The 18677-nt window shown below is 38.5% G+C and overlaps 2 protein-coding genes across 3 annotated transcripts in view; both read right to left on the reverse strand.

The window, feature by feature from the left end:
* Positions 1-1990, reverse strand: part of ksr1b (kinase suppressor of ras 1b) — a 33800-nt gene extending 31810 nt beyond the window's left edge. Inside the window, exon 1 of one of the 2 annotated variants that reach the window (XM_060888780.1) lies at positions 1513-1990. In XM_060888780.1, coding sequence (XP_060744763.1) covers positions 1513-1707 — 195 coding nt within the window. In that variant the 5' untranslated portion in view covers positions 1708-1990. The remainder of the gene's footprint in view (positions 1-1512) is intronic. The other variant, XM_060888781.1, reaches the window with a different exon arrangement.
* Positions 1991-7528: 5538 nt separating this feature from the next.
* On the reverse strand, positions 7529-18304 carry wsb1 (WD repeat and SOCS box containing 1). Its single transcript, XM_060887566.1, has 9 exons — positions 17950-18304; positions 16799-16967; positions 15064-15335; positions 13723-13854; positions 13206-13306; positions 10470-10642; positions 10254-10367; positions 9543-9650; positions 7529-9339 (listed from the first exon to the last, which is right to left on the reverse strand). Exons 1-9 carry the CDS (start codon positions 17987-17989, stop codon positions 9177-9179), a joined length of 1272 nt encoding a protein of 423 aa, XP_060743549.1. The 5' UTR covers positions 17990-18304; the 3' UTR covers positions 7529-9176.
* Between the last annotated feature and the right edge of the window lie 373 nt (positions 18305-18677).

The raw sequence follows: 18677 nt of genomic DNA on the forward strand, positions 1-18677 counted from the left end.
CTTAAGAGACTGACATGGGAATGAAAAGAACGGCTAAAAGGCTCGACAGCCTAAGATCTTGTGCTACTCATATTAAGGCATAAAACTGTTTACATTGCACAATTTAGTTTTGCCTAAGTATATATTTGGAATTTGACTGGATTGACAAATAAAACAATATTTCCTGGGCTAAATTTCTAAGTTTGCAATGAACCTTATAAGAAAGATGAAAATTGCAAGCAATCACTATTGGTTCATTTTGTACAATATGGCCAAGGACATGCTGTAATCTAAGGAAAATAATCCAGCTGTCTTGAAGTATAAACAAAGCTAACCTTGTATGTTGGTGGGTATATTAAATATTGCATGTTTAACTTGAATATTATTGAATCCTTATTCATTAAATGAAATAACAAAACTAGTGAGGTGAATTCTACATGGGCACCAGCCATAACCTTCCAGAGAACTAGAATATAATAAGAACACCTGTTTAAATGAAACGATTCCTAGCCACAGTAAACATCGAAAACCCATCTGTACATCTCGCACATTGGTAAACCTTCATTAAAAAAATGTACCCTCTCTCACACACATACACCTCATGATGTTGTAAATTGGTCACCTAGGGAGTCAGGTGACTCAAAGGCATGAGGTGGGGAACAACCTAGACAGGGGCTCAACCCATCACAAGGCACAGTCACACATTCTAGACAATTGAGAGATTGGGGAATGGGGGAGAAACTCCCAATGCAGTGGGAGAATATGCAGACTCCCCCGCTCACAGGGCATAGGTGAGAATCAAACCCTCATCTCTAGAGGTATCAGGGAAATGTGCTAACCATTAAGCCACTATGACTTTCCAGTATAAGCCTTATCACCATATTTGTTTCTTCATATCCCTGTTTCTTTTCATTTCTTTGTTACACATGTTGCACCTTTGTGTTTGATTTCTTTGTGTTTCTTAGTTTTCATCAGATTCTATTGCCAATTTTTTTAAGAGTATCACGGTGTGATTTTTTTAAATATCGCTTAAACCATCAAAGTGTGAACATCAGAGCTAAATTACATGTTACCAAGATAAGTGAGATGTTCTTTATGAGCAGGAGTAAGTGAGTGAGTGAGTGAATCAGTGAATCAGTAAGTGAGTGAGTGAGTGAATCAGTGAGTGAGTGAGTGAATCAGTGAATCAGTAAGTGAGTGAGTGAGTGAGTGAGTGAGTGAATCAGTGAGTGAATCAGTGAGTGAGTGAGTGAGTGAGTGAGTGAATCAGAGAGTGAATCAGTGATTGAGTGAGTGAATCAGTGAGTCAGTGAGTGAGTGAGTGAATCAGAGAGTGAATCAGTGATTGAGTGAGTGAGTGAGTGAATCAGTGAGTCAGTGAGTGAGTGAGTGAATCAGTGAGTGAATCAGTGAGTCAGTGAGTGAGTGAGTGAATCAGTGAATCAGAGAGTGAATCAGTGATTGAGTGAGTGAGTGAGTGAGTGAGTGAATAAATCGGTGAGGGAATCATTGAGTGAGTGAATGATGGATCACCTCCAGGGTGCGTATCTCGTGTTGTGTTAGGTCGTTGGACGCTGCGCACTTCGTCCGGAGTCCCTGTAAATTGGAGATGGTGATGTCGATGATGTTTTGGAGAAGTTGGCACTGCTGGATGGCTGATGTGTCCGCGCTGTTCCCTTCCACCTGTTCATCCCGAGTGGACACCATGTTCACTTCTTCACCATCCATTCCTCAGCATTGGCACTTGTCTGGAAGGCTGTAGCCGTACCGCCGACTTGAATGTTACCGCAAACACATGTTTAAACATCTACACATCTACCACGGGGCAGTAAACAGCCTGGAGCCAAAGCGCCCCATCGGAATAAAACGACCGCTGAAACTGTCAGTTAACATCCATTAGACTAAAACACAAACTCAGCTGATTTATCAAGTCGTGCTGTCACTTTGTTCACTCTTCTTCGGCTTTGTTGAGCGTCTCGCGGAGTTTTTTCCCCTTTCTTCTCTTGTCAGACATTGGTAGCATCCGTAAGTCGCGGTGCATTGTGGGAAATGTAGTTCTTCTCACTATGACTTAGTCACCCAACAACAGATAAGATCAGGGTGTGCACTAAACGAGTGCCAGTGTCTGGCAGATTTAATTAAAACTTTAACCCATACAAAAGAAGGTAAAGAATTTAATGCACCTGCTCAACATTTTTTAGTAGATGAATAAAAAAATATGACATAAGGATGACACTGTCACTTTATGAACACTTATAACATGCTATTACATTCACTGAAAAATTATTTATCAATTAATAAATTAAAAGCAGCATAAACAAACTAAAAGGTAAGGCTGGAATCTCTGGACCCTGTGCTCTAAATAATAATAATAATAATAATAATAATAATAATAATAAAAAAGGGGGCATGGTGGCTTAGTGGTTAGCACATTCGCCTCACACCTCCAGGGTCGGGGTTCGATTCCCGCCTCCACCTTGTGTGTGTGGAGTTTGCATGTTCTCCCCGTGCCTCGGGGGTTTCCTCCGGGTACTCCGGTTTCCTCCCCCGGTCCAAAGACATGCATGGTAGGTTGATTGGCATCTCTGGAAAAATTGTCCCTAGTGTGTGATTGGGTGAGTGAATGAGTGTGTGTGTGCCCTGCGATGGGTTGGCACTCCGTCCAGGGTGTATCCTGCCTTGATGCCCGATGACGCCTGAGATAGGCACAGGCTCCCCGTGACCCGAGGTAGTTCGGATAAGCGGTAGAAGATGAATGAATGAATGAATAATAAAAAATACCAAGTTTCTTTGGGTACATGGATATTTGGAGAGAACACAAAAGAGAGGAGCAGTAAATGTTTTAATGGTTTGTCCTTAAACAATTAGTTAACAATAAGTCAACTCATCCACTGGGGGAGGTGGGACACGACCCAAAGATGTCTTATATAAAGTCTTCATTCACAACCCTGTACATTCTCAACTTAGTTGATATACTAGTTACCGCTTTTGAGTGAGTTTAAAATGAGGTTATTTAAAATTTATGCCATGCTCCCTTCTCTGTTTCGGTCAATAGCATTAAGCACTCATAGCGCTCCTTTGGGGACAGGAATCACACTGCCCCATGCTTGTTCTATAAACTTTATGATTATGCCCGTGGATGATATTATCTGTTCTGTGATGGTGGTGATGGCCCCCACATGTTGTTATCTAACTAGTCACCTAATTAACTAGGCTATTCATTTGATCCAAACGTTTTCACATCTGAAAGATCAACAAGTTAAATTTCTTTAGAAACAGAACAAACCAATTCATCTAATTCACTCACTCACTCACTCATTTTCTACCGCTTATCCGAACTACCTCGGGTCACGGGGAGCCTGTGCCTATCTCAGGCGTCATCGGGCATCAAGGCAGGATACACCCTGGACGGAGTGCCAACCCATCACAGGGCACACACTCTCTCATTCACTCACGCAATCACACTACGGACAATTTTTCCAGAGATGCCAATCAGCCTACCATGCATGTCTTTGGACCGGGGGAGGAAACCGGAGTACCCGGAGGAAACCCCCGAGGCATGGGGAGAACATGCAAACTCCACACACACAAGGCGGAGGCGGGAATCAAACCCAACCCTGGAGGTGTGAGGCAAACGTGCTAACCAGTAAGCCACCGTGCCCCCCTCATCTAATTCATGTTTAATTAAATTCCAATCTTTTACCTAATAAGGTGCATGCTTTACTTTTAAAGTGCATAAGCTCCAATTATGTATGATGATTTTTATACATACACTATATTATGTGTTTCCAAGTAAAAGTTGCAGACTGAAAATACAAGAGAGCCTTAGTAGTACCACCACAGGGCAAAGGAAACCACAAGAAGTCAAAAAAGTCAGTTAAAGAGCATGTAATATAAATGACTCAAATGGTTGATGCATCAAGTGAAAATGGCATTACCACACACATACACACACATACATATTAAGCATATAAGCAGACATATTTCACACCTGTGAGCTGCTGTGGATGATGTTCTGATGGGTTGCTGACACAAGGTATATATATATATATATATTATTTTTTTTTAATGGTTCCTAATTCATTAGCCAGTGTAGCCTATAAAAGGTTTAAGAGTATTTATCTGTCAGAGAGAGTTCAAATTAGAATGTTCTCAAAAGAAATATTATGGATCCCTTATTTTATATTACATGAAAATACATCTTTTTTAAAATCTGTAAAGCAGACACTGTGCGTTTCTGTGATTGTGGTTTATAAACATCCGTCAAATCTTCAATATCTTTCATATCTTACTGGTAGTTTCGTCAAACACTCTCTCTCTCTCTCTCTCTCTCTCTCTCTCTCTCTCTCTCTCTCTCTCGCTCTCTTGCTCTCTCTCTCTCTCTCTCGCGCGCGCTCTTGCTCTCTCTTGTTGACTCACTCTTTTCCCATGATGTCATCAGTGCTGCTATACAAGAATTAAGGGAGCAAATAAAGTGTACTCACTATTGTATTTGTGTGTGTGTTTATAGCTACAGTACCTCTTTCTGCTCACATCTAAACACAAAGTGTTTCATATGTTCTGTATATGCCTATGATAAGTATGATAAGTATTGCTATTTGCTGAAATGTTCACTATGTTAATGATTTAAGGATGTATTTTATGATATGAAGCTAAAGCTGAAAAATTTCAGGTTTGTGGAAGAGCATTACATGATAGTTATAAACATTTTGCAGAAAACCTGGGAAGAGAGGACAATGTTGAAGCAGTAAAGCTGTTGCATGAGAGCCAGGCTTGCTGTAGCAGGCTTTGCATCATTCCCACAGGAGCATCATCCTTACTTAAGCAGCTTGCTTAAGGACAGGCTTCGTCCTGTAGAGACTGTAAAAGAAGGCAGAGAGAAAGTTTCCTGCATGTGGGTTTAATGGAACCAACATGATTTGCAGTTGTTCCTAGGACTGTTATGGCTGCAGTGTAACAAACATATGTCTGACACAACTGCAGAAATTTTCACCTTGACTTCCTTAGGCAAGACACCTCTACACACTCAAGCCAGCCTGCCAGGACCATGAAGATACCATCACACACATCACATGCCAAGATTAGTGAGAGAAGTAACGCATGCATGCATGAAGGAATGAAAGTGCAACGCCATCATAAAATAAAATCCACCCTGAATGCCCTGCATATCAATATTTATATCCTTCATCAGCAGAAAGTGCTTTTTTATATTTAAAAATATATGTTCACTTTTTAACAGTCATCAAAATGTTGGTCTATTTTTATTTTCCCACATTAACCCTGACATTTGACCTCTGACTGAGAATGGCAAATGGCTGGTGCAGCAGCATCCTTTAGTCTGTCTAATTCTCTCACCTCATATCTGTACGTCCATTCTGCTTAAACAGGTTCAACTTTTTCAGCACAACACACAGCTGCTAACTTCTCACAGGAACAGAACAAATACAGCACCAACTATCTACTTAGCCCAGAATCACAAAGGTACCTCACAAATATTTCTGAAGAAACGCATGTGCTTCAGAGAAATGTGGACTGTTCATTTTATTTTGACAGACATTAAAATAGTCGTACGTTCAACTCATTAACCTTCATCATATTTAAGGCTACATCTTTCATGAGAAGTAACGACATGCACATTTTATCTGGAACATGATATTTCTGATCTAAAGTGTTTATATCAAAGCAATATAAATTTATAAATGCTATTGTAAAAATTGACTATCCAGGGGATGAGGGTCTCTTATATCCTCATTAGTAATATATTGGTAATGAATAAATTAATACTAAACATAAGATTTACCTGGAAAGCAAGCAGCTGTTTATTGTTTGTATTAATTATTATTGTTTCTTGGGAAAGTGGCGCCCCTTGCTGGACGTCACAGTACACACACACAAACACACACACAAACACACACACACACACACACAAATACTGTAACTGTCTTTGTCATCTTATGAATCGCCTGAGATTTGGGAATAATAACTCAGCTCATTCTGTAAGGATCAGATTATACTTAATTATTCACAGTGACAGGAAAAAAACATTTTATACTGAAATTTGTGCTTGAAGAGGGAGATGAGAGAGTGTGATGACTACAGGAAATGTCTCTGTAGTCCACAGTAACAATGACTAGAAAACAGGAAGTGTGCACAATTGTAGGAAACCCAAGGAAAATTTGTTTTTTTGCATTACAGAATGTATCATATGAATAAAATTTTGGCAAAAACCGTGCCAAAGGTCTTCACTTTAGAATCTCACTGGAAGAACACATTAAAAAACTGTCACCATTCATTTTCTAAACCTTTAATCATACACAGGCTTAAATGGACACTAGCACCAATTACAGTGGACCCAGGGCACAAGGCAGAGGACACCATGGACAGGGCACCTAACCATCACAGGGCACAGTAACACACACTACAGACAGTTTAGAGATGCCAAACAGGATATAATTCATGTGATCAGACTGTGGGAGGAGACCAGAGTACCCAGAGGAAATCCCCTACAGTGCAAGGAGAGCATGCAAACTCTGTGTACAAAGGGCAAAGGCAGGATTTAAACCATCAACTGTGGAGGTGCGAGGCAAACGTGCTAACCACTAAGCCACCCTGATGATGATGTCATGAAGCTTCAGTATGTGAGCTGCTTTCATCATCCACCCTCGCAAATTCTGACAACAGTCTCCCAGCTCATAAGAAGCTATTCAAAGTACCTTTCTTTTCTACTACTGCTAGCTTCTTTTATGTAAAACTTGGTATATTAATTTATTTGTGTTAGTGATTTCCATATTTTCTATGAAGGGATTTAACGATACGTAATGAAAAAAAAAGTGATTAAGGAAAGGCTGATCTTTACTGAAATTTAATATATACTCAAACAATATATTTCTACTTATCCTGACTTGTTTTTTTGCTTTAAGATTGAAATGCTGGTGCCTGAACACAATTAAGTAGATATTATATATATAACTTTTAACACAAAATTTACAGAAGGCCTACATTATATCAACAAAATGAAAGAAGGAAAGATTAAATGTATTGTGATCTAAAAGGAGCTAGTAAAATAATCAACACCCCCCCCCCACAAAAAAAAACAAACAAAAAAAAAAACACATTTAAACAGGTTTAACAAGATCACCAAATTTTCACTCTGCTGTGAGTTAAACAGCATTGACATGAACAAATATTCCAACTTCCTCCTTTTTGCCCAGGGGTAAACTGAATATGTTTACATCACACATGAGCAATGTCATCTGCAGTTTTTAATCTTTAACCTAACAGCATTAGAGGCATGTCAATGATAAACCACCTTGTCTCATATGAAAGCACACACTGTTAATGTCCCTCTAGCACAGAAAATTTACTAAGAAACTTGAACAAACCCTGCTTTTTCATTTGTTATGAACCAGGGTCTCAGACATAAACTGGTGAGAGATTTGTATGTCGGAGATCCTCATGCACCCCATGCAAAGAAGCTCAGCTATGGAATCTCCCAGTGCTGCTAATGCACACACATTGAGAACCATAGCACTGTAAACAATGATGCAGATTTATTTGAAAACAAGCTTTTATTTCTTTATTTTCTACAAAATACACACCAAAAAAAATCAAAAACATACATTCTTATGACTACTCCAGTTGCTTATATTGTATACTACTTAAGTTGAAAATGTTTTCAATGTATAATGGAAAGCAATGTATTATAGAAATTTGCTACTTTATGCAATTACAGCTGATTTATCAGAGTGCTGATACAGTTTTTCCCCATACACACAGAACAAGCAACCAGCATTCAACAGAAGGCCTCAAGTTTTAGCCAGAAATGGATGATAAGAAAAAAACAAAAAAAACAAAAGCAATACTGAGTGCCAAAAACACAATGAAGAACCCTAGCGGATCTTTGGCATCGGCTCCAACATTACAACAAGCAATTTATTGCCAAGATTCATTGTCTGCACATTGATAGAAAAAGTGACAAATTGTCTAACAACCATTGCTTATACATTTAGCATATACTTCTCCCTGCTTATCATCAATCAGTGATCATTAGCTAAAACAGGCAAAATTGGAAATTAGTGTACAAGAGTTACTGCTCTAACTGTTAAACTGCATGTAAATACTGAGCCTTCATCAGATGTTACTCGAGCCAACCCAAGAGGTAGATCTACTCTGATAAGTGTGCTGTTTGACGACCAACAAGCACTATACATACATATATAATAAATATAGGTTGCAGGCCAACCTCACAGAAGTGTCTGGAGAACATTAGTGCTTTTGCTAGTGAATAACCGATAACCTCAATGAAAAGAAGTATATTACATTCTTAGATTGAGCAGAGAAAAAAAAAAAAAAAGGAAAAGTAAATTATATACAAACATTTACACACAAAACATTTCTTTACAAATGTCTGTACAGATAAAAAATAAACAAAAACAATCTGAAAAAGAAATTAACTTCATTACTACATTGTCAGGGATACAAAGGTTGAGAAAAAGGCTGTTGTTACTGAGGCAGTGTTTGGGTGTGGACAAACAGCACTAAGGATTTCTGCTGCAATTGAGGCACACTGAGGGGGAGCATTGCCTAGATCCCTGATCTCTTCAAACATACCGCATACAGCACTATACACGTAGAAAAAGTATGCAACTCTTTCATTCCAACACTCTCACTTTTCCAACCCTTTCTCCAAAATCACTGAAGTTCTTTTGAGAGAACCCCACTTGAGGTCAGCCAACATTCACATATCCTGCTAGAAAGAAGATATTACAGATATGTCATTCTTAAAAGTTGCACCGTAGGCTTTTGCACAAAATGTTGTGCCAGGACCAAGAAGGGGGGAGGGGAAAAAAGAAAAAAAAAAAAAAAAAAAAAAAAAAGTGACAGACGATAAGGCTGTCTAAAGGCCACTAGCTGATATGGGTGAAGGAGCAAACGAGAAGGCTTAAGTTTTAGTGTGCAAAAAAGGTACTGACAGGGTAATGTGCAAGCAGCTTTATAACACTTACAAAGAATTACTTAAAGCAGTGATATCTTTACGTACAGCTTAGAGCCTATTAACAGAGTATCACTGCCTTTTTTCCCCCTCAATCTTTTTATTTATTTATTTATTTTTTCTTGTCCTCAATCCTTCCAGCACCCAGTTTTCATATAAAGGCTGTATTATTGATTTAACAGTTTGCCGCTGTGCCTGTTAGAAGCTAGAAGCTCCTGTAGGCCAAGTAATCTTGCATGCATTGAGGGATAGACAGTGCGTAGACTTTTTGTGTGGACAGTACTCTTCGCAGTGTCATGCGACACAAGTGCTGAAGGCTGGCGACACTGCGAGGACACTCCCAGAAATGAACACCGCCATCACGTGAACTAATAAAGACAAAAATAGACAGATTGATATTTAAAACCAATTTGTACTTTTTTGTAAAGTAACCGCTCGTGTTAGATTAAATGAGACAAATGAATAATAAAATAATAATTTATAATATTAATAATTATTAATCATTATTAATCAGATTAAACACTTGAATGAGAAAAGTAACCACGTAACATGCTGCAGAATAAAAACTCACCCAGCAGCTAAAACACTTCCATTTGTGGAGAAGGCACAGCAGAGGCCATTAGTGAGTGAGGCAACGGCCTGGGGAGATTTCTCATCGATGCTCCAAAAGCGTACCAACCTGACCAAGAGAAACAACAGAACAGAGCTTGAATAAAATTTACCTTTATCATCACTCAGGTCACTATAGAACCAGTAACTTATCCCTGATCAGATAATAAAAGTGTACTGAGAGGGAAACTTTACAAGCTTTATGTCAGATTATGCTATTGGACTATTTACTTCTGCTCATCATTTTTCTTCATGCAAGTTTCTCACAATAAATGCATTTTAACATTCTCTACTGTGAATGTTTCAGCGGTCTGTCTAGAGAGACTCGCTGTATAAAGAACATTTTACACAGAACACTCCCATTCTCTCAACCAATCCTGAACCACAATCACCCCTAAATGCCACTCCCTCAGCAACCCCCTCCCCTGCGGCCAGCCAGTAACAAGTTGAAGCAGAACGACGCCGAGTGCAATCCAGGCACCCCTTGATGATTAATGGCAGTCATTTGAGAAGCATGTGATATCTCCAAGGAGAGGAGGCCCAACACACACCAACACAAACCCTCCCCTCACAGCCAACAGTTATTTAGTGCTTCAGGACTTTTACTGACCATTCAGACATAATTCTCTGTAGTTTCCATTAAGTTTACAAATAAATTTGAATGTAAAGTTACCGGTCATCAGTGATGCTGGCAATATGGCGGCCATCATGACAAAAAGCCACAGAACGAACCCAGCGGTCATTTGCTCCCCCTGCAAATATAGGAGAAGGAGGAGGGAAAAGGTGCCTGCAATGGAAAATAAGGAGAAACAAGAGCAGTCATTATAAGTAGGTGGGGGAAATAAAGTTATGCTAGGAGAAGAAGAACAGTATTTTATGAAAGCCTTACCCTAATTCGAGCAATATAGTGGCTGTGTGAGGATCCCACACTATCACACGGGTGTCATAGGAGGCTGTGGCCAACAAGGCTCCATCTGAAGAGAACTCACAGGACACCACATCATTATGGTGGCCCTCGAGCTTACGAATCAGAGTGTACTTATCCATGTCCCACAGGAACACCTGTAAGGTAAGAGAAAAACTGGTTATAGCTCAGTGTCCCTGCACTGACGAATACAGCATTTACACACCCCAAGTATCAGACAAAGATACACCATTAAGGTCAAATTAAGACAAGATATGCTCAGTGTCATTTTTTTAACATTACACAGTAAAGTAAACAAAAAGAAATCGTTAGCGCATGCCATACAAACAGCAAGGCATTGGTAAATCACTGGACATTTGTGTATAATATACTATGTATGACTTGTATAATGTATATAACTTTTATAAATATCCATCAAAGCTTCTAAAATCTAGTTAAACTTCAGGTCTTGAACAGTGCAATAATCAATCTTGATTAGTAACACGCTAGAACTTTTTACAAAATATTTCAGTTGAATTACCTTACAATTTTTTTTAATGACTAAAGAAAGTGGTAAAAAAAAATATATATATACAAACAAGTAGTAACTTAAGGTAACATAATGTTACTCCACTGGTATCCCCTTTCAGAGTTTTAGTTCACTTGAGTTTACAATAGGCTTGCACCGCTCCGGCGGAGGCCTACGAGGAGAGACAGATACTGCAAGAGAAGAGAACATTTGATGGCCAAAAGGTTGACGCTTTTGGCAAACAACATACAGCAGCATACAGTATGATCATTACAATCTCGCTACATCAAAATTTGCCATTGGTTTCTCAACAGATAGCTTTACTTTAGAACAATGTACTAGTTCATGTTTCGGGTCAAATTAGAAATTTAAGTTGTTTTTTTTTTTTTAGTGAAAAGTCATCGTTAGAAGCATTTCATTAGTTAAGAATTTTTTATAGGCATTGCTCTTGGGCAAAAGTATACATTTGCATTACAATAGCCAGTGCCTAAACTATAGCTGAAAATACTGTTAGTTTGGGTTACACAAACAGTTCATAGTTTTTCCTCACCAAAGAATTTCCACCACCTTACTCAGCACCATGAGATGAAAGGGCTCTAGTGTCCAAGATTCAGGCCTGTACTTTTAGATTTGCGCACAGCCTGACATATGCAGCTGGAATAGCCAGAATTATATTAAGCTTTAGCAGCAGGGTCCATCTGGCAGCAAAGGAGATTCTGGCAACAAGCATGTTAGTAAGCAGTACTCAATCACTTCTACATCTGCTGGGTGTGTTACAGGGTACCATCAAACCATTGGAAAGATTACATGACAAGACTACAGGCTCTTCATGCTTCAAATTTTTTTATTCAAAGCGAACATATTTGCAAGCAGCATAAAAAAAATAAAAAAAAATCATTGGTGGAGCACTGAACAGAAGTAGCCACTGGACCATTAAGGCAACCAAAAGCTGATATTGGCTATATTCAATTCTAAATACATCAGACAACATACAGCCTATCAAGGCACCAAGAGCCCTTTCATTCTTCACAGAGGTCAACAATACACTATAACCTGCACCATTAACTAATATTAAAAGGTCGGAATTTAATTTTCCAAAGCGCACCAGCAGAGGTTTGCATTGGCCCACAAGTCTGCAAGCACAGGAGATAGGGCACTAATGTGTGGCTGTTAATGATGATGATGATGATGATTATGATTTAAGCTCTACTGCCCAGAATCCTACAGATAAAGCAAGACAAAAAAGGATCTGCTCAGGCTGACAGAAGAGGACCTAATGAGGAGGGACACGTGAGGGCAACGGTGATTCTACAAATTAATAAAAAGAAAAATGTGGTAGGTGGAACAGCGTTTGGGGAAGGGGGGGGTTCTACCATATAAACCAACTCTTGTTGGATAAACTGAAGAATACAATAAAGGGAGCATTAACTGCAACAGCAGATGTAGACAGACATGGAGCAACACCTACGTACAGGAAGCCCCTGAAGCCAGGAGCACGGAGGCCCCTGGGGCGTGGGCACGGGCACAAGTGCGTCCAGCAGGGGGCGCGATGGCAGCCGTGCCCCGCATACATCCCCTCAATACCACTCACACACAGAGCTCTGCCTCCACCTGGGACAGGGAAAGCAAGACACTTATAGACACACACAACCGCATGGTACAACGACTGCAGTCTGCTCATGCGAAGTGATGTGTTGTGGGCAGCACAGTAGTCATGTGTTCAGCTGCCCCTATTTAAGGATTATCAATGCCATAAGGGCTCATCAGGCTAGGCCCATTAATGCATTTGGAAAAGGAAGTAAATTGTTGGATGAGGAGACAGCAAATTGACTAGCAGACCATTTAGCTTTATAGAAATGGAGAATAATCCTTCCACAGACTTTTTTTTTTTTACACCGATAGCTGTAGGGATGGCTTTCTATCTTCTAATATAAATGATATTTGCCATTATGATACCATGGCATTCCTGCATTCAGTATGCTCAATATGCACAGAACAAAAAACAAACAAAAAATTGTCAAATGTAAAACTACAGACATGGCTGTACGAGCAGGTTATGACACCGAGCATTATGTGCAGATTCATTTTAAAATTGAATTTGATTTGATGTCATTCAACTAATTACAAACAATAATACTCAAAACACACAGTACATCCAGTCAAAAGGTTAGAATGGATTCTGAAGTACATACCGCTTTGCCTGCACCCACAGAGCACAGCACTGAGGAGTCTGGGGAGAAGGCACTGCAGTACACCCAGTTTTGATGTCCACGCAGCACTTTCATCATGTTACCTAAAGCAGAAATCCCAAAAATGCATTAAAAGCTGTGAGCTGACATGGCAGTGTGTTATATATACATATACTGTGATTGAAATTTGTAAATATAGTGTGTATTTAAGGCTTTTATTTATTTTCATAGAATAAGAAAAAAGTTTAATACGCTTAATTAAAATGTATATGAACAGTGAGTCACATGCTGCTTTTAGTTAGAGCTGTTTGGCAAACTTAAACTTGTTCCACTTACTTCTTCCAAAACAGCAGAAAGTAAAAGCTATCATGAAATATGGTGCACATTGTGTGCATGCAGAAGAATTTCTGCAAGGGGGAAAAAAACCCCCAGCACATTCCAAGTAAGGCAATAAATTTCAAGGACTTTCAGGAATCCTGCATAAACCCTGTATTTTTAGATTAATAGGAGGTCATCTCACCATCGTCCTTGAGGTCCCACACGCGCAATGTCTTGTCTCTCGAAGCAGACACCAGTATAAGACTGCCGTCTGGAGCAAACGTTAGGTCCCGCACAATGTCTGTGTGATCCATTAGATTCAACAAAAGTTTTCCTGCACATATAAAAAAAAAAAATTGACCATTAGAGAAAAAATGAGGTCAAAAGACGCTGGTAACTGTTGGCACTCTTAGTCAAGTATTGTTTACTAAACAAAGTCCACATCAATTGATTTGTCCTACAGAGAAAACCTTTAAAATCAACACTTTCACCACACAGAATTTGAATAATGTCAAAGGAACCTGCTTCAAGACTCACACTAATGGAAAGCATTGTATAAAGAGATGATATTGTTAGTGAAGATTATTACTATAAAGCTTCCTCCACAAAGACAAGATGTACAGCATTTATTAGCTGAAGAATGCCTGTTGACACACCCAAGATCGTTTTCTTAAGATACAAGTCAAAAGCCTTGAGGGATATGGTAACGGTGCCTAAAACATGTAAAGCTAATTCACATTAAAGCCCCACAAATCTGAGTTGGATTAAGTAATAGCTGCTATTTTCTGTCTGAACCACAAAGTGTCAGCATCAGAATTAAGTAAAAGTTCCTAACAATTTTGTAACATCAAACAGCCTCAGGTTTCTGAAACTTTAAGATAAATCCCTTGTACGACAGCATGGTATGTTCAAACAGAACAGAATCTTGTGACAAGGGAGTGTAAGCAGGAGTTCTTCAGGGCAGTGCCTCTCTGGGAAGAGAGAAGCAGAAGGCTGTGTCTGTTACAGCAATAAACGGTAGTCACTCCGATACACCCAAAGCAACCAATAGAAGTAAAGAACGTGGTCCTCCTCCTCTTCAGATATTTCCCACCTACCAACTCCGTGAACATTCCATTTTTGTGAGCCATTGCCTCCCTTTGCACACAGTAGACAAAGTACACACAATACATAATGGCAGCTTAGGTAGTAAAATTTAAAACTCACTGAAAGTCACTATCACATATATTTGAGCCTGCTGGGGCTCACAAAGTTTCACAAAAATGCCACACATATCAGAGGCCTAGAAAAAATTAAGTGTACAGAAAAGGATTGTCAAAATTCATGACAACATGTTCTTGCTTTCCACTTGGGGAAAAAAACAAAAAAGGTACATTCAGGAATTGTGGAGCAGTCAGGGAGATAACAACCTCACTTTATATCTGCTAAACAGAGCTGGGGTAATGCTATATATTTTTGGACATTGCATGTTGTGGGAGGAAAACAGCCTTTTAGAGATAGCCTCCACCAACAATTACTCAGTTTATGAGTGGAAAATTCTCACCTGTATACACGTCCCATATCTTGATGCGGCTGTTGTTGAGGCCGGTAGCCAGCAGCAACTGGTCTTGGCCAAATTTAAAACGGTGCCACTCAATATTCACACAGCGGCTCTGTCTTTCGGGAACAGAGGAACCGAATGCCAGCCCCCAAACAATGTCACCACAGTCAATGGTGTGCTCTCGGGGCTCACCAGGCACTTGGGCACCATCGCTACCTTGCCGAGACAAACGCCTGGGTCCTGCACCATTTAGCCACTCCTCTTTCCTCACGGAGCTGACAGTGATAATTAAAAACAAGAGGTTAGGAATAAAACATAAAATTGTTTGGCATAATAATGATGTTGTCATATGCTCCATTTGATAAAATGAGATAATGGACTTTAAGACTTTCTAAAGAAGAGAGGAAGAAATTAAATTTAACTAAAGTCAAATAACCTCATGTTTTAGACAAACTAGATAAATATGTGCTTAAAAAGCAAATATACACAATGAAAGATTGTATTGTCTTTTAACAAATTGAGATAATTATACAACATTATATGAAGTTATTGACAAACTTTCCTAGACTATTCTATGTATTCTCTTGCCTATTTTTATGTATTTTTACTAGTTGGGTGTTTGCTTGCTTTTTTCAGCTTTATGATAAACAAGCTGGTTTATCGTAAATATTTTCTGAATTCACTAATGAAATTTTAAATATTAGATTAAACAAGGAACTTTTTCCTCTGGCTAGTTCACAAATACCACAAGGAGCTATTGTGCCAAGAAAGGGCAAGCAGTAAAAAACAGTTGATATACCATGTGTCTGGCACCCAGGAGCAAAAAAAAAAACAAAACAACAAACAGCTTGTGTACCTCTTTACTGAGAATATTCTCACTCGAGTCAAACAAGTGTAAAAGTAATAAAGAAAAATAAAAAGGTCTGATCATTCAAATTCTCTTTAGCTTTTCATCTGTTGCAAAATATTGTACAGAGCTACCTACAAGACTGTAGTCTGATAACTCAGAGTATATTGGACATCTTCATACATATAAACCCTTGTAGTACATTAACATATTAAAAACAGAAATTTAATAGAAATTACAGTACCTTTTACTTTTATGGAATATACAGAAAGGATGTTTTGTTTTTCTGCTAATAAATGAATGCATGTCACTCCTTGTTAAAGATGTACTAGAATCCATTACATGTTAATGTTTTTAGTAAAACTGTGACACAAATAGGACCGATGCTTACTTATTCGCTCTGCTACTGAATAAACATGCTGCTGGCTCGGTTTAGATGTAAAATTGCTAGATTAATTCAAAAACAATCCAGATTGGGGCTTGCAGTTTAGGGAATCAAAACAAAAATCTAAAAACAGCTAACATACAATACCTAGTGCTTCTCAATCTGAGATGTCTAACAAAATAGTAAAACAAATGAATATTTAGGAGATGATTCTGGCAGGCATTAGTTTTAAACTGTTCTCTCAGAATGCCCAGAGTAGCAGACCATAAAAATGGGTAACCTATTATGGGTAGTCTAAAAACAACTACTGCTTTAATGCAAGTGCCCAAGCGTGACAGGGAAAGGAAAACTGCGCACACACACACACACACACACACACCCCTTTGGTCTGTAAGACTGGTTACAATTTAACAGTAACAGGATGCATAAACTCACAAGTTGAAAATTATAATTGTTGATTAATTATTAACACAATTTGTCACCAAACAAAGCATGCATATACTCACAAGTTGCTCATGCATTTTGACCATGGTATGAGCCGTACAATGCGGTGTCCTTGAGACCAAGCAAAATAGGAACCATCAGGAGCAAAAGCTACAGTCCATGTCTCCCGTCCGGACTTCTGGTCAAACGGAGCCACAGGAGCTAAAAGTTCTCCAATGAACTTAGCTTTATCTATAAACAGACAAGCATCAGTGTGAAAACATCTCCTGCACCATTTACCATATCTCTGGGAGTACAACTGGTCTTGACATCTTCGCATGACAACCTAAAAATACCCTTCACTAAAAAGACGTGTGTTTTGATAACAAAAAAAGGTTGAGGCGTCCTTTGTCCAAGTGAAATATTATTTAGATATAGTGATATCTTTTATTATGATTTTACTGTTACATGATTGTAAGCATTTAAAGCTGACCATAGGGAGCTTTGTTAATTAAGTTAAAAAAAAAAAAAACACCAACTAAATCAAAGCGAATGTTCATCAGACAGGAAAGATAACATCAGACACGTTTACTGAACATCTTCCTTTGTGAGATAAACAAACTGCTAAGAGTCATCAGTTAACGGACATGTTTTTAAACTGATTTAACTCGATTTTTGAAAAAAAATATATGAACGTTAAATTTAGAAATGACGTCGAAATGACGTCACCTGACACTCTAGTTTAACCGTCTAGTTTACTACTAAAAGCATGTCTATGTAAATGATAGAAATGCTATATACACACGATATACATACACACACACAGACACATATGTGTATAAAAATGTAAATGTACAATTTCTATCATTTACATAAACACATATATACACACACACTATATATATATATATATATATATATATATATATATATATATATATATATATATATATATATATATAAATTTTTTTTGTGTGTGTGTAAATGATAGAAATGGTGTGTATATATATATATATATATATATATATATATATATATATATATATATATATATATATACACATATATTTGTATGTGTGTGTGTGTGTGTGGGTGTGTGTATGGGTGTGTGTGCGCGTGTACAGTAGACTAACAAACCTGCCCCTTCCCCCATCCGTACCTCACGTAACAGCCACCCAAGATTAATACAAACATTATAACAAAAAAACTGTTTTAATACTAAATAAATACTCACCTATTTCATTTTCGTTGACAAAATCTGGAAAGCTTGCCATCTAAATAGAAACAAGGAGCTTTAAACGACGCTTCTTAGACGAACGAGACTGAGTGAGAGACGGCTGATGAAACAAACCCTCTCAGTGGGCTGGAATGTTCGAGCTAGCTCACAGCTACACGGCTAACTGACTCTCAGCACACAGTTCACACTACACTTCACAATATACGTACAAATAGATGTTATTACACTCCCTGTGGCGCAAACTCTAGCGTTAAAAACTGCATAACGACAACGCAAAAACAAAAAAGTCGACAATACGGACCCTCTCACGTTCCTTTCTCTCAGCACTATGACAGGTTACGCTTGTATACACTGGATTATAATGGCCGCTAGACCGTGACCACGCCCACTGTCGTGACCCCGCCCACTGATCTGTTCGAATTCTGATTCGTTACGTTCAGAATCGTGTTCGAACGCACGTATGAAGGCGTCCGGCGCTTTTTGTTCGTTTACGTGAATGGACTGGATTTTTTCTTTGGGACAAAACGTTAAAATAAAACTCCTCAAAATACATTAGTACCATGTTTTTAATGCCATAACCTTATAACCTTCTACTTGTTGTTCCTTTACAACAGTGTTTGCACATTTCTTCAATTCCATAGCCTTAGAACCATTTACTTGTACTTTTCAACAATGTCCACACATCTCTGCACTGCTATAGCCTTTATATTTATTTACCGTACACA

The sequence above is a fragment of the Tachysurus vachellii genome, chromosome 15 (genome assembly GCF_030014155.1).
Source record: "Tachysurus vachellii isolate PV-2020 chromosome 15, HZAU_Pvac_v1, whole genome shotgun sequence".
NCBI lineage: Eukaryota > Metazoa > Chordata > Actinopteri > Siluriformes > Bagridae > Tachysurus > Tachysurus vachellii.

What these genes read in the sequence shown, in the direction of transcription:
- wsb1 (XM_060887566.1), bottom strand. Translation starts at nt 17,989, where the DNA reads ATGGCAAGCTTTCCAGATTTTGTCAACGAAAATGAAATAG. An exon ending in GATATGGGACGTGTATACAG is followed by an intron (nt 13,855 to 15,063) that starts GTGAGAATTTTC and finishes TTATATGTGCAG; the next exon opens with GAAAACTTTTGTTGAATCTA. An exon ending in CTGTGGGTGCAGGCAAAGCG is followed by an intron (nt 10,643 to 13,205) that starts GTATGTACTTCA and finishes CTTACCTTACAG; the next exon opens with GTGTTCCTGTGGGACATGGA.